Source organism: Oncorhynchus masou, chromosome 28, assembly GCF_036934945.1.
Source record: "Oncorhynchus masou masou isolate Uvic2021 chromosome 28, UVic_Omas_1.1, whole genome shotgun sequence".
Lineage (NCBI taxonomy): Eukaryota > Metazoa > Chordata > Actinopteri > Salmoniformes > Salmonidae > Oncorhynchus > Oncorhynchus masou.
Window position 1 is genome coordinate 15,918,883 of NC_088239.1, and position 27,291 is coordinate 15,946,173.

The following is a 27,291-nucleotide window of genomic DNA, read 5'->3' on the forward strand; positions in this document are numbered from 1 at the left end:
TTTAAGCGATATGTTGCCCCCTGGCGTCACAACAGTACCTAAGTTAGTTCTGTAGAGTCACGTGATTTCTGGGAAAAGGAACGTCTCCCTCTGCTCTGTGCGAGGCAAGTAAATAACTTCTGGATTTCCAGTCAAAGAGCTATGCGGGGGTGCGCTCAGCTGTAAATTAGGAAACGGAGGAAACGCAACCTAAGGTAAGCGAAACCAGGTCACCCAATAACATACATTAATGACAATCATTCTAAATCTGTGGAAAATATGTATGTTTCGCTTCATGAGCAATCTTGATTTATTTAGTTCGCTATTTTTAGACGGAGACGAATAGTTTGATATATATTTCATACCAACCGATGCAGAATAAAAAGTAATTACTTTAGGATCATGATCAACGTGATTAGGTTGCAAGTGGCTCAGTTGGTCGAGCATAGCGCTTGCAACACCCGAGTTGTGGGTTCGATTCCCACGGGCACCCGTACCAACAGAAAGAAATGTATGCACTCACTACTGTAAGTCGCTCTTATCGGCGTCTGCTGCATTTATAAAATGTAGTTATTTCATGCTTTATCATGAATACACAATTAAATATATTGTAATGAAACAGCAGGGAGCAGGTATCGACTGTGCCGTCAAAGAATGCTCCTGCGGGCAGAGCCGATTTCCGCGTTTATAAACCCAGGTCGTTACACTATAGTATCGTCTCTACGTGTAATCACAGTCAAACCATTTTTGGCAGAATATTTACTCACCAATAATAAATTATTTAAAAGTCCAGTAAGTAACAATGTGAGCGACCCGACCAAATTCATATAGAAATGTGAGTTATGGATATGTCATTTTCATTGAAAGCAAGTCTAATAAGCTGTATATCCATTCTTTGTGCGCTACTTCTATGCTTACGGCTAGCTCATCTTTTTACTTCCGGTTTTGTACACCATCTTCAAACAGCTAAAAATAACTTTTGTTATTTATGCACTACCACACTTATCACAGCTAGCACTCTTCATGTATTCTGTTTGGTTTATTTATTTTCCATTGTATAGTGTATCGTTTTTAATCAGACACAAAAATGTGTATTTCCAAACTAGACTCAAATAAAGTTATACCGCGTCTTCACAGCTATGGCATCTGGGAAAATTCGCTCCACGCGCAGACTTCGCGCTTGGATGGTAGAACAGGTGAGTGTTTGTGGAGGATGGGCTCAATGGTCAAATGTGTCTTAATTGTAACAGCTGATTACAGTGAGTGTTTCAGCTGGTATGTCATAGTGATAGGTAGAGTCAATGTACTGTCTGGGAAATGGGTCGAGTGTTTCCCAAGCAACACTCACCACATCTTGTTGAATGTATTGGTGCAGGTCAGCAGTGGGAAGTACCCTGGCCTGATATGGGACGACGACGACAAGACCATGTTTCGTATACCATGGAAACACGCCGGGAAACAAGAATTCCGCAGCGAAGTGGATGGTGCCATCTTCAAGGTCCTGACACTAACAACTTTATGACTACTAGTTCATTGACATTTTACAGTAGGCTTGTCATGTATTATCTATTTAAAACACAGTAGTAGATATTACTTCCTGTGTCTAAATGCCTTCCTCTTTCTACTCCTCGACAGGCGTGGGCAGTGTTTAAGGGGAAGTTGTCTGAGGGGTGTAATGCGGACCCTGCCTCCTGGAAGACGCGGCTGCGAGTTGCTCTCAATAAGAGCCCAGAGTTCAGAGAGGAACCTGAGAGGTCACAGCTGGAAATCTCCGAACCATACAAAGTCTACCGCCTCGTACCCATCAACGAACAAGGTGAGACCAGCACACGCGCTGTTAGTTTGTTAAACTATGTTTATTTCTACCCCTCTGCTAAGATGTTCCAGCAATTATCTTTTGATCCTTTGTGTAGACATCTATAACAACATCATACCTACGATCTGGCAATAGAAACTGGGTGTAGACGCGTACATTCTTTAAATTTCACTCAAGGTTGAGAAGATTGACATTTGACAACTTCAATACTCTCGTCCACCCAGTCATTCCAAAGGTTCATAGTCATACCAGAGTCAACCGTGACAATTAGCACAACAATAACTCCATTTACTTTGTAGCTATGGAGACAACTTCAAAGCAGGGCAGTAAACAAATTCATGACCTATGGTCCATTTTCTCTTCACAGCATTGGGGAGTGTTGACATGAAGGTCCAAGCCAGAGCAGGGGGGAGGAAGAGAAGGAGCCGCAATTCAGACATCGAGGCGGAGGAAGATGTGGTGAAGGTCAAGCACATGAAAGAGGTTACCACCTCCCTACCAATCACCATGGTAGGTCTGACATTTTGAGGGGAAAATAACAATCCAATGGAAACAAGTTATATAAACTTTTGGATGCATCTCTATTAGTTATGTCAGTCTCTCTCACCGACATGTTTGATGTTTCTATTTATCAGTCTGTTCAGGAGATTGAGGAAAGTGTTCTTACAATCCAGCTAGACCAGGTTGATCAGCCCTCGGTCATGGTGAAGAGTGCTGGGAGTAAGTCTTATGTCTTACTAACGCAATATCATGTCTGTCAGACACTGAATCTCTAATGTTAGTTGATGCTGGATCTCTCAGCCACTCTCTCTTAATTCTGTGGAGTTCCAATAGCGTGTGGTTGATTGACATGCTCTTGACATTTTTGTCTTCCTCTAGCAGTCAATGAGATCCAGGTGAACTTCACGATCGAGACCGTCCCTCCCCCTGGAGGTAATGCTACTGATGCTGCAGTAAATGCTAGACAGAGTATATCAGAACTGTTTTTCATCACATACACTGAAAATGCAGTCTGCTGTCTCTCATTCAATCTCATTCTCTCCCCCAGCCCGGGACTCTTTCCATGTCTTAGTGAAGTACATGGGAGAGGAGGTGCTTAAACGTGGGGTCATGGGCAGCGATGTCCGGATTGCCTATCTGCCCTCTTCGCCCGTTCCCCCCACCCTGATGGTGGCTGGGTTCCCCCGCATCCCCCTGCCCGATCCCCCTTCCACCTTGACCTCCAGCATCGGGCCCCAGTTCCAGGCCCTCTCCACCCTGCTGCCCTTCATGGAGAAAGGGGTGATCCTGACCTCCACGAGAACAGGGGTCTATGCTAAGCGCTACTGCCAGGGCCAGGTGTTCTGGACAGGGCCACATTCAGCCACGGCTGGACCGCACAAGATGAACCATGCTGTGGAGCCCGTGCGGCTCTTCGATAGAGAGGCTTTCAGAATGAGTGAGTGACATGGGGCTGTTCACTCTCTCGGTGAGGATCACCCCACTTCTTTTTTGTCCCCTTAATGGATTTGAGTTTCTGCAGTCAGTGTGTATTTACTGACTGTTTCCTTAGAACTAGACCACTTCAGCAGCCACGGGGGAGACCCTCCTCAGTGTGGCTTCACCTTGTATTTCAGTGACAAAGAGGACCCATCCAGCAAACTCATCATCACACAGGTACAGCTGACTAAGCCATTCCCACACTCATAAAATAACTGTTCAAATGTAAACAAAAAGGTGTAGCAAATGCATACCCTAGAATGTTAATACTAGTCTATTCAATCTGCATCGCAGAAGTTCAGCTTTACAGCGTAATTGAAATTTAAAGGCAATGTTTCTGCTTTAGGGAAGACTGCATTTGTCGGCTCAATCTGAAATTACCTTTAAAATAAAAATTGGGGAATCTGTTAACAGCTTTACAGATGGAATAGATCCCTAAAGTTTATGAAAGTACAGCATTGCTACACCTTATTTTTCCCTGTGAAATAAAGAGGGATTGAACCACCCACCCCCTCTCCTCCAGATAACCCTACCCTGGGCTCAGCAGCAGGTCAAGGAAGCTGAAGACTTCCGGGAGTCAATGACCTACTTCCGCAACATAACCAGCGAATCAGGAGAGGTCACCATCAACCTGGTATCAGGTTCATTGCTATCCGAGATCCTTGGGACGTCCCTACCTTAAACATTTAAAAATGTCAACTTCAAATAGGGGCGGGATAGCACGTAAAAGTGGCCTTTAGCATCCAATCACAGGACATCTTGTATAATTGACTAGTCTTCTACTCCTTGTTGCAGTCTTTGAATGCTGACTGGTACTGCATCAGACACCTCTGTGTCCAAATGTTGCATACATAGGTGTACCTGTTGACCAAGTTGTTTTAAGTAGCATATGAGAGAAACACTGACAGGCTCTGAAGCCATAGTAGGCTGAAGGTCAGTGATTTGATCATCACCATGCCAACCGTTATGAGGCGGGAAACAAACTTGTCTTCGTTTTCTGTTTCTGAAAGTGGTAACGCACATTTCTATAGAGGACATTAATATTCCTAGATTTTGAAGCAGGCTCCTTCACTGGAGACATTGGACTCTTAAATGTGTTTGCAAGTATGTATTCAAGAGCAAGTGAGTTTGTTTTGCATTTGTTAATCTTCTCTCCATAACTCAGCACTTACTACTAGTCCCAACCGTAGGAAGTTAGTGTTAATGAGATTGGCCCAGTTTTGCATGGCAGGTCACTTTACAGGTTTACCCAATGAGTAAATTACACAAGCCACAGTATAAAGCAGGTGTGGAGACTGTTCTAGGGACCATGTCTGAAAGGTTGTTTTCTGCACCTTTGAACTGGCAATCTGTCGTTCGATCTTGCTCTATTGCACAAATCAAGTATGTTTATATATAAGGTCTACTTAAGCCGTTAAGTGCACAAGGCGATGGCCGGCCAGCCGGCCTCGTCAGACTTTTTAGAGCGTGGTTAGAGCGTTGGACTAGTAACCGAAAGGTTGCAAGTTCGAATCCCCGAGCTGACAAGGTACAAATCTGTCGTTCTGCCCCTGAACAGGCAGTTAACCCACTGTTCCTAGGCAGTCATTGAAAATAAGAATTTGTTCTTAACTGACTTAGCTAGTAAAATAAAGGTAAAAAAAAGGAAGAAAAAACAAGTAGAAATTAATGTGAATTGATATTTATATGAACATAGCACATGAACACTTGAAGTAGTTTGTAGATGTAGTTTAATAAATGTATATAAGGTTACACAAAGCATTGGGACAGGATGCACATAATGTGATGCCATTAGCAGTCAGTGAACTATGAGTACAGCTTTGTCAGTTGTAAGTGGGTTAACAACATGGCTACTGGGTTTGACAAGGCACACTGACTGAGAGACCGGAAGACTGCACAGATTTGTCAAACTGTAAATATGTTATTTATGCTTGTCTTTTATTCCATGTTCTGTCTGACCGCATTAAATGTATTTCATATTATCTTGGATGATGTGCACATATTTGACTGTTAGATGTTAATAAAAATATTCTTAATTTGTAGTATCAGTAGGTTTAAGACAAATAATTCAAACTTTTTCAAAGTAACAAATTAAACCAAACTTATCTCAGACATTACCATTGGCTGGTGAGGCAAGCTCTGCTATTTTGGCATTGAGTTTCTGATTTGTCCAGTCCCTAGTGATGTCGTCCAAATGGCTGTCAAAATCCACTAATAATGAGTGATCTCCAGAGTCCAGCAGCTGATTGGCTATTTCCCGAGTCTCCTCCCACTGCCGCAGCATTATCCTGGAAGAAAAACAAAGGTAGCTTTAAATGAACCTGTACTTCCCTCTTCAGGTACTAACACTAACCATGTTTCCATCCAACCTTTTTATGCAAGTGAAGTACATGACAGATGAAAAATGTCACAACAGGCCTGATGGAAACATTACATTTGGCGGTGCACTTTCCAAATGTTGACAAAACATGCTAGACAAGGTGGGATCTTTTTGTCTTAAATTGTGTAAATGACAAAACACTTCTGCACATTGATAACCATATGAAAGTAAACTTGGAGTCAGGCGATATGTTATGTTGTCCTCCCACTACGACTTGGGAAAGTATGCAATTTATTAGGCAACAGATGAAATAAGTTATGATATACTTCACAAGGTGGTGAAAGTGCAGTGATGAGCTTTATGCTCCTTTCCAATAAATATTGAGGGTCTAATTCTGGTGACATGCTTGGCAGCCATTTCAAAGATAATCTCTCTTTTGTCCTTAATACTCATGTAGGTGTAACCGATGTGAAATGGCTAGCTAGTTAGCGGTGGTGCGTACTAATAGCGTTTCAATCGGTGACGTCACTTGCTCTGAGACCTTGAAGTAGTGGTTCCCCTTGCTCTGCAAGGGCCATGGCTTTTGTGTGTGCAAGAGGGTCCCTGGTGCGAGCCCGGATTAAAGTTATACTGTTACATAGTGCGGGTATAGCCTATCTACCAGCTAGAGCACACGTGCCAAGACCAGAGTGGGCACATTCATTATATAACGCAACATTTTGTGACAAAACCATCAGAAGAGTTGAAAATGTGATAAACCCATTTAACTTGTACTTTTTATTATTTCGGTACATGGGAATTTAACCAAGTTGTTTTTATGTGCACTAGGTCATCACACACAGCCTTTTATCTGCAACGAGTCAATTTGATGGAAACATCTCTGGTGGGAAAATACACATTGTTTTTATGCAGATTTTAGAATATTCGCATGAAAATCTGTCACCATTTAGATGGAAACCTAGCTACTGACTATTGGAATTTAGTTCCATGCTCACTCAGATGCAATGTATGTAGTCATATGCAGTTGATAAAAGGTGTGCTATGAACAGAAAAGCAAACTGTAGTTCACTACAGTATCTTGAAAGAAGGATAGTAGATGTCCAGCTCTTACGTATGTTTGTCTTTGAGGGTCCAGCGGGTGTCTTTCCGCTCATACATCACTATGGGAGGCACCCTGTAGTCAGGTGACATCTTTCCACCATCAATCTGAAAAGCCACATAGATCAGAGATAAGTAGATGGCACACACCATAAAGATTTACCAAAAATCTGCATTGTGACCATGTACACACACAGGAATTTAGACTAAATTTTCGTGGATACTTACCATTAACAAAACTGCATTGTGACACTGCTCGGCAATCTTATCGGCAATCTTCAATGCACATGGCGTAGGGCTGCCCAGCGAAGGAGAGAGAGAAGGAATGGTTAGTGTTTAACACAGGTGATATTTTTATTTAACTAAGCAAGTCAGCTAAGAACAAATTCTTATTTTACAATGACAGCAGTGCATGACAGCATATGCATGTGATAAGCAGGCAATCAGCCACAATCTACCTAATAGAGAAAATAACATCTACAGAGGTGAAGCTGGACCACTATGGGACACACCTGTTGTCTGACACACAAGCGTTGGCTTGGTAGTATCCTACAATCCTTTGCTGTGTCTGTGCACACCATACATCCACCTGAAGCAAAAGGTATGATACATTACAACATAACAAATACATTAAGTCAAAAGACAACCACAATGTACATACACCACTGCCAGGTAAGGATGAGTAGTTAGGCTAACTGTATTGGTCATTTCAGACATGTTTGACAGTGAAGACCACTCAGAATATTAAATGGTTACCTGTGTGAGACCCAGCTGGGTGATGGGAGCCAAAGGTAAGTGAGAGTGGAGCAGGGGAACACAGTCCGTCACACACACAGCACCACCTGCTGGACTGGACGACAACAGCAGCCCATTGACACTACACCGTGGAAACAAACAGCCGTGCAGGTACATCTTCACATAGGCCAGACAGGACAGCTCAACCTCCCCCATTGCTGCGGACAGAAAAGGGTGCACAGACCAGAGAAAATGCAGCAAACTACATTTAGTGATGAATACGTTGTTATAGTGACTTGGAATAACTACAATAAAACACTATTGCTGGATGGATTTGAGCATTTTATGGCAGAAGTCATGAAAGCTGAGATGGTAATAAATAGGTGTAACAGCTATGGTAACTAGCTGAAATGGTAGCCAGCTGGTTAGCACACATCTATGGTCGAAGGGCCTGCCTACGTAGATAGTAACTACTATTGGCCATAACTATCCTTTTATTAAAATATAACTGGGAAAGTCTATAGTGTAGATATTGAAAAAATATATATATTTGATAGGATATATAGGCGTTCATCACTAGTTAACGTTACGTTAGCTAGCTAACAGTTAGTAGCAAGCTAGGCTTACCGTCAATGGATATTATTTGCTGGGATGAAATTTCAGAAGTCCAGTAAAATAAACGTCTTGTTTGAAACTCATCTAATAGTGCATGTTAATACACATATAACTGAATATTGATCATTTACAAACGTTTGCACTGTGGAGCTGAAACTGCATCATTCATTAAGACCATTTCCTGTTCCGTGCCCGCCTACCAACAGTACATCTGCATTTGGGTTGGTAACAATAGCGACTGTCTAAAGTTTTATTGGCGTCTCAGTATGCCAATCATTTGGAAGTGGATCCGTTCTTCAAGTAGTGACGGTGTCTCCTCCTGGTGGACAGAGTTTGACATACCTTGTAACCCAATCATGCGTTCGTGTTTTTTTGACACATTTACAAAATATGATATATCTCGTATAGCCAGATCTGTTTGTGCCGTCTTTTCAACTCCTATAGTCAGTGACATTAACATAAATATTGTCAGAGAATGCAGTAAATAGTCTCTCTTTGTAGAAGTAAACTCAGTTGACAATCTGTCTTTCAACTACCAATACAGTAGACAAATATATTTATTTTATTTATTCAATTCTAGATACAATCAACATCAGTCACTAAAAAATATATATACTGTAACTACAGTCAGACTGTTCATTGGACACAGTACTCTTTTCAACCCAGCACCCTTTTCAACGCAATATCCATTGCACTCCTGTTGTGCAATAGAAGCACACCTCCACCAACCATTTACTGATATTTGGACTAGTTTGGACCAGTGTTGCTGTATGACCTGTAAAATACTTGGCAGGACAAGTAAACTCTTAATTGAAAAAAATAATAATGAGCTGATATGTTTTCAGTCATCACATAAATACACACATATTGCAAAGGAGGCTGGTGAGGGGAGAACAGCTCATAATAATGGAAACCATGTGTTTGATACCGTTCCATACATTCTGTTCCAGCCATTACTATGAGCCTGTTCTCTCCAATTAAGGTGCCACCAGCCACTGTGCAGATGCTATCTGACACAATTAAAAACAGTTATGTAAAACAGAATAGCAGGCACCATGTTAAATAGTTCTGTTTTTTTTAACAGTGCTTCCCTTGCAATGTCAACTCGAGCATTAGAGGGGAGATATTCCAACAAGGTGTGTTGTGGTGACTGTTCCAGTTCCAGCCACACAACGACACTTGGTAACTCACTGGCACCCTTTGTTGGCTATTCAATCCATTTTCTGAAGATGGGTGGGTTTCTGAAACAGACTGCATCTGGGTGAGGAGTTTAGGGTTATGAGAACTCCTCTGTGAACCGCTTATGAAACTCCCTGATCTTTTCTAAAACGAGCTTCAGTTTTTCAGTTGCAGGCAAGATGGTCATCCTACAGAAAGAATGAATTTTACGGTGTTATCATCGTACCTTAACCATCACTAAACACTGGCATTGACACTGTACAGTAGCAGTGAATAGGTCTAACCTGAAGTGGTAGGTTCCATCCCTCTGTCCAAAGCCACTCCCTGGGACCAGACAGATGCCCATCTCCTCCAGCAGTTTCATACAGTAGAACATGTCTGGAGCCTGTTCCTGTTCCTACACACACCAAGGGTGCAGGGAGCATATGAGTTGAACAACATTGGAAGAATCAAAACAACAGAGAAGAGCATCAGAAACAGGCAGATCATTTAAATACAAGTAAAGGGGGGTTAGAGAGCGAGGAAGAGAGACCTTGGCCGCCTTGATGGCTTTTTCTGGCAGTGTGAGGCGGGGGAAGGTGTACATGGCTCCCTGGATAGGGTTACAGTGGATCCCTGGGACTGTGTTGAGGACATGCTCTGTCATCTTGGCCTTCTCAGACAGGATATGCAGGTTGGCAGTACGCTCCTGTAAACAGGTCAGGTTAATACCAACAAGTTGGTATATTTTATTTTACATACAAATAAAATAAACAGCACTTGTTACACTGTAATAACCTTCATGGAACATTTATCCTAACTGAACAGCCACATCATGTGTATGCTGACCTTGATGAAGGTGGCGGTTCGTCAGGAAGGTTCGTCAGGAAGGTTCGTCAGGCTGGGGGGGGGTTGACTACCAGGTTCAGTAGGGCCTGCCCAGGGATGGAGGGGCACAGCTGCACAGACACCAGCTTAATCAGCTGCAACTTCACCTCAGGGTCCATGTTAATCACCTCCATGTATCCTCCCCTGAAACCACACCTGCAGGACAGTCCGTGACAAACATCAACATGGTACATTAACTTATCCCTTGCAGAAAATTGGAGAACACTTCATTCACAGCCAACGTATCAAAAGGTACGTTTTTTTATTTTTAGAAAGAGCCAAGTAGTGCAGTCAGTCAACATCTGAGAATGTATGGGTGTGTAGCTAAAGACTTACTCTCCCATGTAGCATTTGGAGGTGGAATGGAAGGAGGCCAGCTCCACAACACTGGAGTACTCAGATCCCATCTCAAATAGAACCTTCTTAAAGGAGTGGAACTGGCAACCCTCCATGTACACATTATCCTGGTAAACCTATCAGGAACAGAGGGAGGGAGTCATACATATTGAGTAACTAGTCTAGAAGAAACACCTTAGAGAAGGGGGAGAAAGGTCAAACCAGAAACCAGAAACAAGAGATTGTATTATTATTAAATTACCTCATCAGCCATCAGGAAAAGGTGCTCCTCAGCAGCGAATCGGATCACATCTTCAATGCACTGCCTATTCTGGACTTGACCTATCACAGTGAAGGGAGTACACTAATCAGAACAGAGATTGGGTATAAATTAAAAAGGACTCACAGATCACTAATGTTTTGGAACGGAAACTTTTCCACATACCTGTGGGGTTTCCAGGGTTGATAATGCATAGGGCGCGGGGGTTACAGTGCTCCCTGGCTGCCTTCACAGCCCTCCTCAGCTCACCAACGTCCAGGCTCCAGCACTTGTCCTCGTCCAGGTAGTAGCTGATCTGGACAGCCGCCAGCTCAGCCAGAGCAGCAGAGTAGAGGGGGTACTGAGGGATGGAGATCATCACCCCTGTACGGGTCTTCCCCTCGCCTGACATCAACAACTTCAGCATGGTCTACAGGACAGAGGGGGGAGATGTGAGGGAGGTAGAAAGGACTGAAAGGGGAGAGTCATGTACTACAGATCGAATTGCCATTGACCGGAAATTAAAATAAAGGTTGTCATCGTCATTCTTACCACTATAGCATCACTGGCCCCAGTAGAGGGGTAGATGTCGTCATGGTTACTGGGAATTCCACTGTCCCGCTTCTCAATGTATTTAGCAACATCTTGTCGTATGACCTCAATGCCTGAACTAGCACTGTATGCACCTGGAGTGAAAATACAAGTTCAGTGGATATTTATCCAATGTTTGTCATTCAGAATGTACACACTGCCTGCCTACAGTAGAACTAGTGGTGTTTCACCTAAACTACCCCCTCCACAGGCCTGAAGGATGCGCCGTGCTCAGTTTTTAGCGTCCTCTGGAAACTTGTCGTCTTCTAGGAGATCCGGGTACACGCACAGCGCTATAGCCTGACAGGAACAAAGCAGATCAAGTCATATTTTGTAAATAGTCATCTGTAATAATGGGACACTTGGATATAAAAATGTACCACAGGTTTAGAACAACAATTAACAGACCTGTCTGAACAATGTGATTGGTTTCTGGCCCATGACATGTGCATCACCTATGTTGGCTTTAATGACCTCAGTGAAGGGCTTCTTAACTCGCTGCAAATAAAACACAGGTACAGTTATTACACAGATATGGTTATCCACAGTGCATTCAGAAAGTATTCAGAACCCTTGACTTTTTCCACATTACAGCCTTACTCTAAAATATATTACATTGTTTGTTTGTGGGTAGGTAGATGCAAAAAAACAATGACAAAGGGATAAACAGGTTTAGAATTTTTTGCAAAAGTATATAAAAAAAAAAAACTGAAACACATAAGTATTCAGACCCTTTGCTTTGAGACTTGAAATTGATCTCAATCTCAGGTGCATCCTGTTTCCATTGATGATCCTTGAGATGTTTCTACAACTTGATTAGAGTCCACCTGTGGTAAATTAAATTGATTGGACTTGATTTGGAAAGGCAGACACCTGTGTAATGAAGTTGGCCAGGGGGGGTAGGTTTATGACAGTCATAAATACCACTTTCCCCCTTTTTCCTCTCTCTACCCTACTGATGTTAGATTTGCAAAATCCTTGGTTAACATAGAGATTCTGGGAACATCAGAATGTGGGGGGAAATTAACTATATTCTAGTAATCTGACCAATTGAACATATGCGGTGGTACTTAATGAATATGATGTCAGTTCGGTTGTCATCTGAGACATTCTCATCAATGATAAGATGACAAACTCTACAGTGGAAAGTCTACACAGAGTTATCGGATTGACATGGAATTGTTGTTCAATTTAAAATGAATATGAAATTATTTGTGATGGGATGAAATGTGATTTTAGCTTCTAAAATGTGAGATTTGGGTTTTCATAAGATAGGGCTCTGCGGCCCGCCAGTGGCCCGCCCCTGTGAAGGGACATGGGCTATAAAACTTTTCAAACACACCCTCCTCTCCCTTCCTATATAAGCCCTTGACGGTCCGATGTCAGAATGGTTCAGATAATAACTGCAGAACGATGCCAACATCAGCATGAGCTTTGGTTGCGAATGGTATGAACTTGAACTCTTATTCACGACAGACGTGATACCTACTAGCCGTTGAGTTAGCAACAGCCGCTGCAAATGAGGGTTAGGAAGGAACAGACAGAGTATCCCGTCTACCACACAACGACGTTACAACAACGTATTCAATTTACCAGCAGATACATTCTTCAAAGGACTTGGTTGGGCAGCACGGCCTGCTATCTACCACCAACCTACCGAAGCGCAGCTCAGAGTAAATATTTATTGCATTTTCCTTTTCCAAATGGCCGGTCATTTAGAATGCATAAGATACTGTATTTACGATAGCACAGCGTCGCCCTTTGTTTCCCTCAGTCTTCCCGCTCTTTCACTCAAACCCAGCCCATTTTCTTTTGTGTAATAAGCTGTCATATCTGTTCCGCCCGCTAGGGACGTTTTCCTTTATGAGGGTAATTTGTAATCAAGTTATGATTTAATTATGTGTATGTGTAATTCTGTGTAATTACTTAGGTATTTAGTAAATAAATAATTAAACCCAATTTTGTATTGCTGGTTCAACTTGTTAGCCAGGGTTCGTGCAGATATCTGAAAGTTGTAAAATCTTGGTTGAGACTGAATTAAGATGACCATTAATATTGACTGCTATTGATGTAAAATATTACTAGGTTAAGAGTTTATTTCGGAAGATAACAGCTCTATAAATATTATTTTGTGGTGTCCGACTCTCTAGTTAATTACATTTACATGATTAGCTCAATCAGGTAATATTAAATCATTTTATAGAATAGCATGTCATATGACTTAATCCGGCATAGCCAAAGACACGACACCTGTCTCGATAAAGGTCCCACAGTTGACAGTGCAAAAACCAAGAGGTCAAAGGAATTGTCTGTAGAGCTCAGAGACAGGATTGTGTAGAGGCACAGATCTGGGGAAGGATACCCCAAAAGAAATTGCAACATTGAAGGTCCAAGAACCCAGTGGCCTCAATCATTCTTAAATGGAAGAAGTTTGGAACCACCAAGACTATTCCTAGAGCTGGCCATACTGAGCAATCGGGGGAGAAGGGCCTTGTTCTGGGAGGTGACCAAGAACCCGATGGTCACTCTGGCAGAGCTCCAGAGTTCCTCTGCTGAGATGGGAGAACCTTCCAGAAGGACAACCATCTCTGCAGCACTCCAATCAGGGGGGAACAATTATTCTAAAATAGATTAAAGGCTGTAACGTAATTTTGGGAGGAAAAAGGTCAAGGGGTCTGAATACTTTCCAAATGCACTGTACAACAAAGTCAGATTTAGTGCACAACAACCTCAAACAGCAAAACTTGTGCCAACTAAGATGACAACTCTAAACTTGGTTTAAAACCTGTGATACTCACACTGTGTGGAGGACTGGGGAGGAGGGGAACGATCTGGGTCAACAATAAGGTTGCTGTGCCAATGCCTTTCTTTCCCGCTCTTTTCTCTCCTTCTCATTCTGCCCCTGCTCAAGGGCACTCCATTTCCCTCCAGTTCTCATAATTTCATTCAAACTCGTGATACTGATGGAAATTTGCAATGCAACAGCTTGATTTCCCAAGAAAACAGGGACAAGAACCAGATTGTGGAACCAGTGTGTAACATGACATTGACATGTTATTTTGTGTAGATGCGGTAGGCCTAGTAGTCATTGAACAGCATAATGTGATAAGCCCCTGAATAAGGCACCCATGTTTCTACTGTGCAGCAACTCAATTAGTGGGGTTTAACATTCATAGTCCCTGGGGTGTTATCTAGGCTACACACTACAGAATATTAAAAAGAGAGTTACACATGGAGTAAACAATTAACATGGCAATAACACAGTAGAAAAATAAAAAAAGAGTCTATATACATTGTGTGCAAAAGTCATGAGGAGGTAGGCGAATAATTACAATTTTGCAGATTAACACTGGAGTGATAAATGATCAGATGGTCATGTACAGGCAGAGATATAGGTGTGCAAAAGAGCAGAAAAGTAAATAAATAAAAACAGTATGGGGATGAGGTAGGTAAAAATGGGTGGGCTATTTACCGATAGACTATGTACAGCTGCAGCGATCGGTTAGCTGCTCAGATAGCAGATGTTTGAAGTTGGTGAGGGAGATAAAATTTCTCCAACTTCAGCAATTTTTGCAATTCGTTCCAGTCACAGGCAGCAGAGAACTGGAACGAAAGGTGGCCAAATGAGGTGTTGGCTTTAGGGATGATCAGTGAGATACACCTGCTGGAGCGCGTGCTACTGGTGGGTGTTGCCATCGTGACCAGTGAACTGAGATAAGGCGGAGCTTTACCTAGCATGGACTTGTAGATGACCTGGAGCCAGTGGGTCTGGCGACGAATATGTAGCGAGGGCCAGCCGACTAGAGCATACAGGTCGCAGTGGTGGGTGGTATAAGGTGCTCTAGTAACAAAACGGATGGCACTGTGATAAACTGCCTCCAGTTTGGTGAGTAGAGTGTTGGAAGCTATTTTGTAGATAACATTGCCGAAGTCGAGGATCGATAGTCAGTTTTACTAGGGTAAGTTTGGCGGCGTAAGTGAAGGAGGCTTTGTTGCGGAATAGAAAGCCGACGCTGACAGTCAGCATGGAATCGTTTTACTTGAGTCAACTCCATTATTTTAACCAACTGATTCCCCTCATTCTATAAATGAACAAAAATATAAAATGTAATGATTTTACTGAGTTACAGTTCATAAGGACATCAGTTGATTTAAAATAAATTCATTAGGCCCTAATCTACGGATTTCAAAAGACTGGGCAGGGGAGCAGCCATGGGTGACGTGGTTACATGTGGTCTGTGGTTCTGAGGCCGGTTGGACTTTCTGACAAATTCTCTAAAATGACGGAGGTGGCTTATGGTAAGGAAATGACCATTAAAATATCTGGCAACAGCTCTGGTGGACATTCCTGCAGTCACCATGTCAATTACATGCTCCCTCAAAACATCTGTGGCATTGTGTTCTGACAAAACCACACATTTTAAAGTGGCCTTTTGTCCCGAGCACAAGGTACACCTGTGTAATGATCATGCTGTTTAATCAGCTTCTTGATATGTCAGGTGGATGGATTATCTTGGCAAAGGAGAAATGCTCACTAACAGGGATGTAAATTAAATGTATGCTTTGTGTGCATATGGAACATTTCAGCTCATGAAACCTGGGACCAACATATTTTTGTTCAGTGTAATTACCATACAGATCTGGACCTGAATCCACAAAGCATGTCAGAAAAGATCCTAGGAATCCTGTTAAAAAGAGACACTGCCCAGAAAAAAAATGAGCCAGGAGTAAAACCAACTCAAATGTTTCTCAGCAAGTAAAACAACAGGTATCGCAAAGGAAATACAAATGACGCTCATTGCATGGTTGCAAATTACGGGGAACAACTAATCGCGATGAGGCATGGACAACGGCGGTGAACACTATAGCACGCTTCAGACAACCGAGTCACGACGTCAAGTAATTTTATTGAAATTACGTGGAAACCTTAATTCAACCGGTGTGTGCCCAGTGGGAGTGAATGTGACCGTACAATCAAATGTTGCGATGGTAAAACGTGATAATTTGCCTGACATAAAATCACTTTGCCTACTCTTAATTATTGGCCAATATGTAGGAATGCATTTTTTTAATCAATTCTGATGTTATTAAAAGCACAATGGACAATTACCGTTATGTCAACACACTCGTCACTCCCGTTTCACAACTAAATTGCTTTGAGACTGTGGGCATCAAGTCACTTGCCGATAATGTTGCATACAACATTTGAAAAGTCTCATTACATTGGGTTCTAAGTTAACATAAGCCTTTGATGCCTTCAATTGCCCAACTTCAAGGCATGACGAATTTATCCTCCAAAAGGGATAACTTGAAATAACAAATCGACAGAAAGACGTGCTTATTTATTTGCCTAGTTATAACTATTTAGGCACAGGCCTATCATGTGAAATGGGCCTCACGTGAAATCACTTTCAAAAGCTTTGTGGATGCGACCCCTAGTTTGACTGCCGTCGTAGAGTCCTAACACTCTTGTTATTCCCATAATTAAATCAGAATCAATGACATTTGTGGTCGCTGCTTCAGCCAGTGTCATTTAGCTAGCCAATGTGATTTGGGACACATGGTAATTGTTGTATAAGGGTAAGCAAATAGCACTTATTATTCACACAGGGGCCTGTTTAAATCTAGCCTGATTGCCGTCTGTTAAGCCATCACATTCCACTCAGAAGTGGAACGTTCCCTATTTTTTTTTTTTTTTTAAAGACTGGTGCCCAGACTCGTTTGAGTCACCATCATGAAAAGAGCCTTCAGGGTGCCAATACTTCAGACTGGTCAGTCATTTACACCAAGGCTGCATCCAAAGACCAGCCTAGACCAGCCTACTTTGGATGCAGCCTAGGTGTAAATGACTGACCAGTCTAAAGTAGAGTCCACACAAAATGACATAATACATACTTGCCTTCAATTGAAAGTCTAATTGTGCCATTCCACTTCAAACCATACTGATCTTTGTCCCATCTGTTGTGCTGAGTTATCAACAATTGGCACTGGCCAGTGCCCTGACAAAGTATCTCAGCTGACTAACCAATGGCATGAGCCAACTGTAGCTTATCAAGCTCATTACACATACGTTATGGCTGGAGGGAGAGAAAACAGGTGCAGTTGTGTTTAACTTGAGACCTACTGTACTTTCTGGCTAACCTGATCACCCTATGACACTCCTTAGAAAGAAACGCTGGGGTGATGTCACAAGGGGAACCTGCTCGACAGTATTAAGCTGTTAAGACGTGGCACAAAGCCCAGTGAACTTTGCTCATAGAATTAGAAGTGACAATAAACTGAAAATATTTTAAAAAGCACAACATGCAACAATTTTACTGAGTTAGTTCATAATAAGGAAATCAGTCAATTGAAATTCGGCCCTTATCTATGGATTTCACAGGACTTGGCAGGGGCGCAGCCATGGGTAGGCCTGGGAGGGCATAGGACCACCCACTTGGGATCCGGGCCTACCCACTGGGGAGACAGGCCCAGCCAATTAGAATTTGTTTTTCCCCACAAATGGGCTTTATTACAGAGAAATACCCCTCAGTTTCATCAGCTGCCCGGGTGGCTGGTCTTAGCCGATCCTGCAAATGAAGAAGCCGGATATGGAGGTCCTGGGCTGCCGTGGTTACACGTGGTCGGCAGTTGTGAGGCCAGTTAAACAAACTGCCAATTTCTCTAAAACTGTTTGAGGTGGCTTATGGTAGAGAAATGAACATTCAATTATCTGGCAACAGCTCTGGTGGGCATTCCTGCAGTCAGCATGTCAATTGAATGCTCCATCAAAACTTGAGATATGTGGCATTGTGTGACAACTAATTTTAGAATGGCTTTATATTGTCCCCAGCACAAGGTAATGTAATGATCATGCTGTTTAATCAGCTTCTTCATATGCCACACCTGTCAGGTGGATGGATTATCTTGGCAAAGGAAAAATGTTCACTAACAGGTGTAAACAACTTTCAAAAGCTTTTTGTGCGTATGGAAAAATTCTGGGTTATCTTTTTTCAGCTCATGAAACATGGGACCAACACTTTACATGTTAAGTTTATATTTTTGTTCAGTCCAAGTAATTTAATAAGGATATATATGACTCTGCTCTACACAGATTCAGACCAGCCCAAGGGAGAGAGCCAATTCAAAGACAGGGATGTCGAACATACCCAATATCTACTCTAAACCAATCCAATGTCAACTCTGAAACATTTGGTTCTTATCCCGACCTCAAGCCATAAGAGGGAGTGACATCTCCACTCCTTTCAGTTGATTGCATTGTATTCGTATGTGACGCCACTAGTTGTAAAAATCCTTTAGGAGACTACTGCCTTGAGAGAACAACGCAGCGTCTCCAAAAGAGCAAGTGGGCATTAGATTCAGTGCAGCCCAGGAGAACATCACAGCCCCTCACAAAGACTAATCCTTTGCCTGTGTTTGTATTTTCTCCTAAGGAAAGCATAGCACTTATCATAGATCAGTGTCACCAATCTCAAATGTTTACATTTAAGTCATTTCGCAGGCACACTTACCCAGAGCGACTTGTAGGGTTAAGTGCCTTGCTGGAGAGCACAGACAGATTTTTCACCTATTCAGCTCAGGGATTCAAACCAGCAATGAAATACCTTCTGGTTACTGGCCCAACGTTCTTAACCGAATGACCTTCTTGATCCAAATCAGTCAGGTTTCAAGACTAGTCATTCAACTGAGACTGCTCTTCTCTGTATCACGGAGGCGCTCCGCACTGCTAAAGCTAACTCTCTCTCCTCTGCTCTCATCCTTCTAGACCTATCGGCTGCCTTCGACACTGTGAACCATCAGATCCTCCTCTCCACCCTCTCCGAGTTGGGCATCTCCGGTGCAGCCCACGCTTGGATTGCATCCTACCTGACAGGTCGCTCCTACCAGGTGGCGTGGCGAGAATCTGTCTCCTCGCCACGCGCTCTCACCACTGGTGTCCCCCAGGGCTCTGTTCTAGGCCCTCTCCTATTCTCGCTATACACCAAGTCACTTGGCTCTGTCATAACCTCACATGGTCTCTCCTATCATTGCTATGCAGACGACACACAATTAATCTTCTCCTTTCCCCCTTCTGATGACCAGGTGGCGAATCGCATCTCTGCATGTCTGGCAGACATATCAGTGTGGATGGCGGATCACCACCTCAAGCTGAACCTCGGCAAGACGGAGCTGCTCTTCCTCCCGGGGAAGGACTGCCCGTTCCATGATCTCGCCATCACGGTTGACAACTCCATTGTTTCCTCCTCCCAGAGCGCTAAGAACCTTGGCGTGATCCTGGACAACACCCTGTCGTTCTCAACTAACATCAAGGCGGTGGCCCGTTCCTGTAGGTTCATGCTCTACAACATCCGCAGAGTACGCCCCTGCCTCACACAGGAAGCTGCGCAGGTCCTAATCCAGGCACTTGTCATCTCCCGTCTGGATTACTGCAACTCGCTGTTGGCTGGGCTCCCTGCCTGTGCCATTAAACCCCTACAACTCATCCAGAACGCCGCAGCCCGTCTGGTGTTCAACCTTCCCAAGTTCTCTCACGTCACCCCGCTCCTCCGCTCTCTCCACTGGCTTCCAGTTGAAGCTCGCATCCGCTACAAGACCATGGTGCTTGCCTACGGAGCTGTGAGGGGAACGGCACCGCAGTACCTCCAGGCTCTGATCAGGCCCTACACCCAAACAAGGGCACTGCGTTCATCCACCTCTGGCCTGCTCGCCTCCCTACCACTGAGGAAGTACAGTTCCCGCTCAGCCAAAACTGTTCGCTGCTCTGGCCCCCCAATGGTGGAACAAACTCCCTCACGACGCCAGGACAGCGGAGTCAATCACCACCTTCCGGAGACACCTGAAACCCCACCTCTTCAAGGAATACCTAGGATAGGATAAAGCAATCCTTCTCACCCCCCCTTAAATGATTTAGATGCACTAGTGTAAAGTGGCTGTTCCACTGATGTCAGAAGGTGAATTCACCAATGTGTAAGTCGCTCTGGATAAGAGCGTCTGCTAAATGACTTAAATGTAAATGTAAATGTAACCGCTAGGCTACCTGCCGCCCAGAGCTCACCATCATTATGCAGCGCTACACTATTTGACCGTGTCTGTGCACGCAACGCTTTAAAACCTTATAGTAAATAGGTTGACTGTGAGTCTGACATTGCCTGTGTCACAACTTATTTAGCATGCAGGGTTGTGTAAGTGTGCAGCCTGGTCTCATAGACTAGACATAGCATTGTAAATGTAAATCTGTGCAACTCAAATTAGTATGATATGGAACCAAACATAATATAAGAGAAGGATACTTACGCAGGACTAGACCGAGTTATTTGCCCAGTTATAGCTCATTTCTGGTCAGCAATAAACATCCTGTAAAAGTAATGGTGTGCGCATCACCTGCGTTTTTGCCAGTGGGCCATTGCCAGAGGAGCGAGAGACATTGCGCAGCAGTTAAAATAACTATATATCCTACAACAGACTAACTAGATAACCATCCTAACTACAGAATATGTATTGAATTAGCTAACTCAGTTTTTTTCTTTTACCTTTATTTAACCAGGTAGGCTAGTTGAGCAATGAGCAGTAATAGATGAAACAGGGAGCAGTTCGGTAGTCGATTACTACGCTAGGCGAGCGGGAGACCTGGCATTCAGGAAGCTAGCGGGCCGGGGGTAGCAGATGGATCATCACCAATATCCACGACGCAGAGTCCGGTTGAGAGCACATCGGCCGAATTATGTCAGCAAACCAGTAGTGATGGATCGGCGGGGCTCCGTGTCGACAAAGGGTCCAGGCCAATTGGTAAGAGAGGTATTGTAGTTGGTGTACTTCGTTTGCTAGCCGGGATATGGGCCTTGCTCAAGGCTAGCTTGAGGATAACTGGTGCATGCTTCTGGACAAAGGCGTTAGCCACAATAGCCACTCGGTAGCAACTAGCTAGCTGCGAAGATCCGGTGTAATCAAATCAAATTTTATTTGTCACATACACATGGTTAGCAGATGTTAATGCGAGTGTAGCGAAATGCTTGTGCTTCCAGTTCCGACAATGCAGTAATAACCAACAAGTAATCTAACTAACAATTCCAAAACTAATATCTTATACACAGTGTAAGGGGATAAAGAATATGTACATAAAGATATGAATGAGTGATGGTGCAGAGCAGCATAGGCAAGGTACAGTAGATGATATCGAGTACAGTATATACATATGAGATGAGTATGTAAACAAAGTGGCATAGTTAAAGTGGCTAGTGATACATGTATTACATAAGGATGCAGTAGATGACAGAGTACAGTATATACGTATACATATGAGATGAATAATGTAGGGTATGTAAACATTATATTAGGTAGCATTGTTTAAAGTGGCTAGTGATATATTTTACATCCTTTCCTATCAATTCCCATTATTGAAGTGGCTGGAGTTGAGTCAGTGTGTTGGCAGCAGCCACTCAATGTTAGTGGTGGCTGTTTAACAGTCTGATGGCCTTGAGATAGAAGCTGTTTTTCAGTCTCTCGGTCCCAGCTTTGATGCACCTGTACTGACCTCGCCTTCTGGATGATAGCGGGGTGAACAGGCAGTGGCTCGGGTGGGTGTTGTCTTTAATGATCTTAATGGCCTTCCTGTAACATCGGGTGGTGTAGGTGTCCTGGAGGGCAGGTAGTTTGCCCCCGGTGATACGTTGTGCAGACCTCACTACCCTCTGGAGAGCCTTACGGTTGTGGGCGGAGCAGTTGCCGTACCAGGCGGTGATACAGCCCGCCAGGATGCTCTCGATTGTGCATCTGTAGAAGTTTGTGAGTGTTTTTGGTGACAAGCCAAATTTCTTCAGCCTCCTGAGGTTGAAGAGGCACTGCTGCGCCTTCTTCACGATGCTGTCTGTGTGAGTGGACCAATTTAGTTTGTCTGTGATGTGTATGCCGAGGAACTTAAAACTTACTACCCTCTCCACTACTGTTCCATCGATGTGGATAGGGGGGTGTTCCCTCTGCTGTTTCCTGAAGTCCACAATCATCTCCTTAGTTTTGTTGACGTTGAGTGTGAGGTTATTGTCCTGACACCACACTCCGAGGGCCCTCACCTCCTCCCTGTAGGCCGTCTCGTCGTTGTTGGTAATCAAGCCTACCACTGTTGTGTCGTCCGCAAACTTGATGATTGAGTTGGTGGCGTGCGTTGCCGCGCAGTCGTGGGTGAACAGGGAGTACAGGAGAGGGCTCAGAACGCACCCTTGTGGGGCCCCAGTGTTGAGGATCAGCGGGGAGGAGATGTTGTCGCCTACCCTCACCACCTGGGGGCGGCCCGTCAAGAAGTCCAGTACCCAGTTGCAAAGGGCGGGGTCGAGACCCAGGGTCTCGAGCTTGATGACGAGCTTGGAGGGTACTATGATGTTAAATGCCGAGCTGTAGTCGATGAACAGCATTCTCACATAGGTATTCCTCTTGTCCAGATGGGTTAGGGCAGTGTGCAGTGTGATTGAGATTGCGTCGTCTGTGGACCTATTTGGGCGGTAAGCAAATTGGAGTAGGTCTAGGGTGTCAGGTAGGGTGGAGGTGATATGGTCCTTGACTAGTCTCTCAAAGCACTTCATGATGACGGAAGTGAGTGCTACGGAGCAGTAGTCGTTTAGCTCAGTTACCTTAGCTTTCTTGGGAACAGGAACAATGGTTGGCCCTCTTGAAGCATGTGGGAACAGCAGACTGGTATAGGGATTGATTGAATATGTCCGTAAACACACCAGCCAGCTGGTCTGCGCATGCTCTGAGGGCGCGGCTGGGGATGCCGTCTGGGCCTGCAGCCTTGCGAGGGTTAACACGTTTAAATGTTTTACTCACCTCGGCTGCAGTGAAGGAGAGACCACATGTTTCCGTTGCAGGCCGTGTCAGTGGCAGTGTATTGTCCTCAAAGCGGGCAAAAAAGTTATTTAGTCTGCCTGGGAGCAAGACATCCTGGTCCATGACTGGGCTGGATTTCTTCTTGTAGTCTGTGATTGACTGTAGACCCTGCCACATACCTCTTGTGTCTGAGCCGTTGAATTAAGATTCTACTTTGTCTCTATACTGACGCTTAGCTTGTTTGATAGCCTTTCGGAGGGAATAGCTGCACTGTTTATATTCGGTCATGTTACCAGTCACCTTGCTCTGATTAAAAGCAGTGGTTTGTGCTTTCAGTTTCACACGAATGCTGCCATCAATCCACGGTTTCTGGTTAGGGAATGTTTTAATCGTTGCTATGGGAACGACATCTTCAACGCACGTTCTAATGAACTCGCACACCGAATCAGCGTATTCATCAATGTTTTTGCCTGACGCAATACAAAACATGTTCCAGTCCACGTGATGGAAGCAGTCTTGGAGTGTGGAATCAGCTTGGTCGGACCAGCGTTGGACAGACCTCAGTGTGGGAGCTTCTTGTTTTAGTTTTTGTCTGTAGGCAGGGATCAGCAAAATGGAGTCGTGGTCAGCTTTTCCGAAAGGGGGGCGGGGCAGGGCCTTATATGCGTCGCGGAAGTTAGAATAACAGTGATCCAAGGTTTTGCCAGCCCTGGTGGCGCAATCGATATGCTGATACATTTTAGGGAGTCTTGTTTTCAGATTAGCCTTGTTAAAATCCCCAGCAACAATGAATGCAGCCTCAGGATGTGTGGATTCCAGTGTGCAAAGAGTCAAATAAAGTTCGTTCAGAGCCATCGATGTGTCTGCTTGGGGGGGAATATATACGGCTGTGATTATAATCGAAGAGAATTCTCTTGGTAGATAATGCGGTCTACATTTGATTGTGAGGAATTCTAAATCAGGTGAACAGAAGGATTTGAGTTCCTGTATGTTTCTGTGATCACACCACGTCACGTTAGCCATAAGGCATACGCCCCCACCACTCTTCTTACCAGAAAGGTGTTTGTTTCTGTCGGCGCGATGTGTGGAGAAACCTGCTGGCTGCACCGCATCCGAGAGCGTCTCTCCAGTGAGCCATGTTTCTGTGAAGCAAAGAGCGTTACAGTTTCTGATGTCCCTCTGGAATGCTACCCTTGCTCGGATTTCATCAACCTGGTTGTCAAGAGACTGGACATTGGCGAGAAGAATGCTAGGAAGTGGGGCACGATGTGCCCGTTTCCGTTGTCTGACCAGAAGACCGCCTCGTTTCCCTCTTTTACGAAGTTGTTTTTTTCGGTCGCCGGCTGGGATCCATTCCGTTGTCCTGGTAGAAAGGCAGAACACAGGATCTGCTTCGCGAAAGTCATTCTTGGTCGTACTGATGGTGAGTTGACGCTGATCTTATATTCAGTAGTTCTTCTCGACTGTATGTAATGAAACCTAAGATGACCTGGGGTACTAATGTAAGAAATAACACGTAAAAAAAACAAAAAACTGCATAGTTTCCTAGGAACGCGAAGCGAGGCGGCCATCTCTGTCGGCGCCGGAAGTATGATGGTCCAGAGCTTGCGGCAGGAATCTGGTGATGTAGTGGGGGGGTAGAAAAGCAGTCTGATAAGCTTAGGGCTGATATCGTCGTCTCAAATAAAACTGTGAAGGACCTCTGCGTTACTCTGGACCCTGATCTCTCTTTTGAAGAACATATCAAGACTGTTTCAAGGACAGCCTTTTTCCATCTACGTAACATTGCAAAAATCAGAAACTTTCTGTCCAAAAATGATGTAGAAAAATCATCCATGCTTTTGTCACTTCTAGGTTAGACGACTGCAATGCTCTACTTTCCGGCAACCCGGATAAAGCACTAAATAAACTTCAGTTAGGATTCTAGCAGACGTATTTAGCACTGCCTAGAACCCAAAAAATGTGATCATATTACTCCAGTGCTAGCCTCCCTACACTGGCTTCCTGTCAAGGCAAGGGCTGATTTCAAGGTTTTACTGCTAACCCACAAAGCATTACGTGGGCTTGCTCCTACCGTACATACCTACACGTACGCAACGGTCACAAGACGCAGGCCTCCTTGTCCCTAGAATTTCTAAGCAAACAGCTGGAGGCAGGGCTTTCTCCTATAGAGCTTCATTTTTATGGAATGGTCTGCCTACCCATGTGAGAGACACAAACTCGGTCTCAACCTTTAAGTCTTTACTGAAGACTCATCTCTTCAGTGGGTCATATGATTGAGTGTCGTCTGGCCCAGGAGTGTGAAGGTGAACGGAAAGGCTCTGGAGCAACGAACCGCCCTTGCTGTCTCTGCCTCTAACCCTATTACAGGGGCTGAGTCACTGGCTTACTAGGGCTCTTTCATACCGTCCCTAGGAGGGGTGCGTCACTTGAGTAGGTTGAGTCAGCTAAAGTGCCTCAAGTCCGAGCTAAAGTGCCTTAAGTCCGAGCTAAATGGTAAAGACCACTAGCAGTGGCTAACAATGACTAAATAGCTAGTAGCTAATTAGCTGGGTTAGCCTTGGAACATGAGTTAACCATTAGCATGTATTATTGTCATGTCCAAAAATAACTTTCCACCGGGACTCGTGTAGGCGATAACTGCAAATGGCCGACACGCAATTGACACAGGTGTGCAGTAGATAAAACCACTGCTGCATTCTCTGGTTCTAAAACAGTCTCAAGCGCTCAAAATTGGCTAGAATTGTCCTCTATTAAATACTGGCCATCTAAAGTAAAAAATTAGAATAGCCTAATTGACAAGTAGCCTAATTCAAATTCAAATAGATAAACATCTTAGTTCAACCTGGGCTCAAAGCATGTTGTATTATTCTTTACGTAAATCAGAGACATTCCATTTGTGACACACACACCTATTACAAAACAGTCAGTATGTTATGAATTTGCAAAACGTATGATATGTTAATTCTGGCTAGCTAACGTTAGTTTCCGTTAGCCACCTAGCCACTGTAACCTAGCTACCAGACTAGTGGTTAGAGCGTTGGGCCAGTAACCGAAAGGTTGCTGGATCGAATCCCCAAGCTGATAAGGTAAAAGTCTGTCATTCTGCCCTTGAGCAAAGCACTGTTCCCTGGGCGCTGAAGACGTTGATGTCAATTAAGTCAGCCCCCCGTGTAACAGCATAACTTTAGTCCGTCCCCATACCCGGGCTCGAACCAGGGACCCTCTGCACACATCATCAACAGTAGCCCATCGCTCCACAAAAGCCCTGGCCCTTGCAGAGCAAGGGGAACCACTACTTCAAGGTCTCAGAGCAAGTGACGTCACCGATTGAAACGCTATTTAGAGCGCACCACCGCTAACGAGCTATCCGTTTCACATCAGTTACACCCTCACCTCTGATTCAGATGGGTTGGGTTAAATACGGAAGACATTTCAGTTGAAGGCATTCAGTTGTACAACTGACTAGGTATCCCCCTTTCCCTATATAGTACAATTCGTAACATATGTATGAGTTGCAATTTTAACATGTTACTAATTGCAATTTGTACAATATCATACGAAATTAATGAACATCCACAAAAGAATACATACCATAAAAAACGTTACCCTAAGTGAGTGTTTCAGTGTAAGTACAGAATACGAAATGCTCTGAGACCAGGATGAAGTGAGGCACTTTGCTAAACCTTCTTATGGCTAATTGGTATGTTTTTACACCTGCTATATTAGTTTAATGGGCAACTTCCCATTGCCCGAATACATCTAGTAATTTGCTCCATGTCACCTGAGCTGTATTCTCTCAAGGAAAAAGTCAACCCCTTGCTCAAAAGCTTTGTTTGTGAAAGCAGCAGGACCGATTATTGCAAACCTCTATCCAATAGTAGACATGAAAATGTACCTCTTTTTCAATCTGCACTGCACGTTGCACAATTGCACCACTGACAGCATACTCAATCCGCTTTACATTCGGGTTCATGGTGTCCACGTTAAGCCCCCTCTCCCGGTGCCCAAGTCCATTTTCAGTCATGTTCGGTTTCTGGAGCTCACAAAAATGTTCCGCTGATAGTCCACGAAATGGTCTGTGGAATTTAGAGAAACAAGGAATAGTGGTTGGGAAATTTGAAGTGTGAAACAACCAATGCACAGCAGCACCACACCAGGATTTACAGTACGGGTAGGTACTAGCCAAAGACAACATTA

General features: G+C 44.0%; 2 protein-coding genes and 1 pseudogene across 4 annotated transcripts; 1 reads left to right on the top strand and 2 right to left on the bottom strand.

Moving 5' to 3' along the window:
• Nucleotides 1-63: 63 nt before the first annotated feature.
• On the top strand, nucleotides 64-5,256 carry irf9 (interferon regulatory factor 9). Of its 3 annotated transcripts, none has more exons than XM_064941387.1 (10): nucleotides 64-194; nucleotides 1,086-1,175; nucleotides 1,355-1,477; nucleotides 1,615-1,795; nucleotides 2,163-2,305; nucleotides 2,431-2,515; nucleotides 2,675-2,728; nucleotides 2,844-3,233; nucleotides 3,348-3,451; nucleotides 3,798-5,256. In XM_064941387.1, the coding sequence occupies exons 2-10, from the start codon at nucleotides 1,119-1,121 to the stop codon at nucleotides 3,954-3,956; spliced, it is 1,296 nt and encodes a 431-aa protein (XP_064797459.1). In that variant the 5' UTR covers nucleotides 64-194; nucleotides 1,086-1,118; the 3' UTR covers nucleotides 3,957-5,256. The 3 variants fall into 3 exon arrangements, with proteins under 3 accessions (XP_064797459.1, XP_064797458.1, XP_064797460.1); XM_064941386.1 differs by having other exon boundaries at nucleotides 65-194; nucleotides 1,117-1,175; XM_064941388.1 differs by lacking the exon at nucleotides 1,086-1,175 and having other exon boundaries at nucleotides 65-194.
• LOC135517257 (ER membrane protein complex subunit 9-like) lies at nucleotides 4,988-8,245 on the bottom strand. The gene is made up of 6 exons (XM_064941389.1): nucleotides 8,055-8,245; nucleotides 7,449-7,645; nucleotides 7,205-7,281; nucleotides 6,921-6,990; nucleotides 6,706-6,800; nucleotides 4,988-5,562 (listed from the first exon to the last, which is right to left on the bottom strand). Exons 2-6 carry the CDS (start codon nucleotides 7,641-7,643, stop codon nucleotides 5,382-5,384), a joined length of 618 nt encoding a protein of 205 aa, XP_064797461.1. The 5' UTR covers nucleotides 7,644-7,645; nucleotides 8,055-8,245; the 3' UTR covers nucleotides 4,988-5,381.
• Nucleotides 8,246-9,228: 983 nt separating this feature from the next.
• Nucleotides 9,229-27,118, bottom strand: LOC135518533 (alanine aminotransferase 2-like; annotated as a pseudogene).
• Nucleotides 27,119-27,291: the final 173 nt, after the last annotated feature.

What these genes read in the sequence shown, in the direction of transcription:
- irf9 (XM_064941387.1), top strand. Translation starts at nt 1,119, where the DNA reads ATGGCATCTGGGAAAATTCGCTCCACGCGCAGACTTCGCGCTTGGATG. An exon ending in GCGCTTGGATGGTAGAACAG is followed by an intron (nt 1,176 to 1,354) that starts GTGAGTGTTTGT and finishes GTATTGGTGCAG; the next exon opens with GTCAGCAGTGGGAAGTACCC. An exon ending in GACCGTCCCTCCCCCTGGAG is followed by an intron (nt 2,729 to 2,843) that starts GTAATGCTACTG and finishes TCTCTCCCCCAG; the next exon opens with CCCGGGACTCTTTCCATGTC.
- LOC135517257 (XM_064941389.1), bottom strand. Translation starts at nt 7,643, where the DNA reads ATGGGGGAGGTTGAGCTGTCCTGTCTGGCCTATGTGAAGATGTACCTG. An exon ending in CCCAGCTGGGTCTCACACAG is followed by an intron (nt 7,282 to 7,448) that starts GTAACCATTTAA and finishes CTTTTGCTTCAG; the next exon opens with GTGGATGTATGGTGTGCACA. An exon ending in GCTTGTGTGTCAGACAACAG is followed by an intron (nt 6,991 to 7,204) that starts GTGTGTCCCATA and finishes TTCGCTGGGCAG; the next exon opens with CCCTACGCCATGTGCATTGA.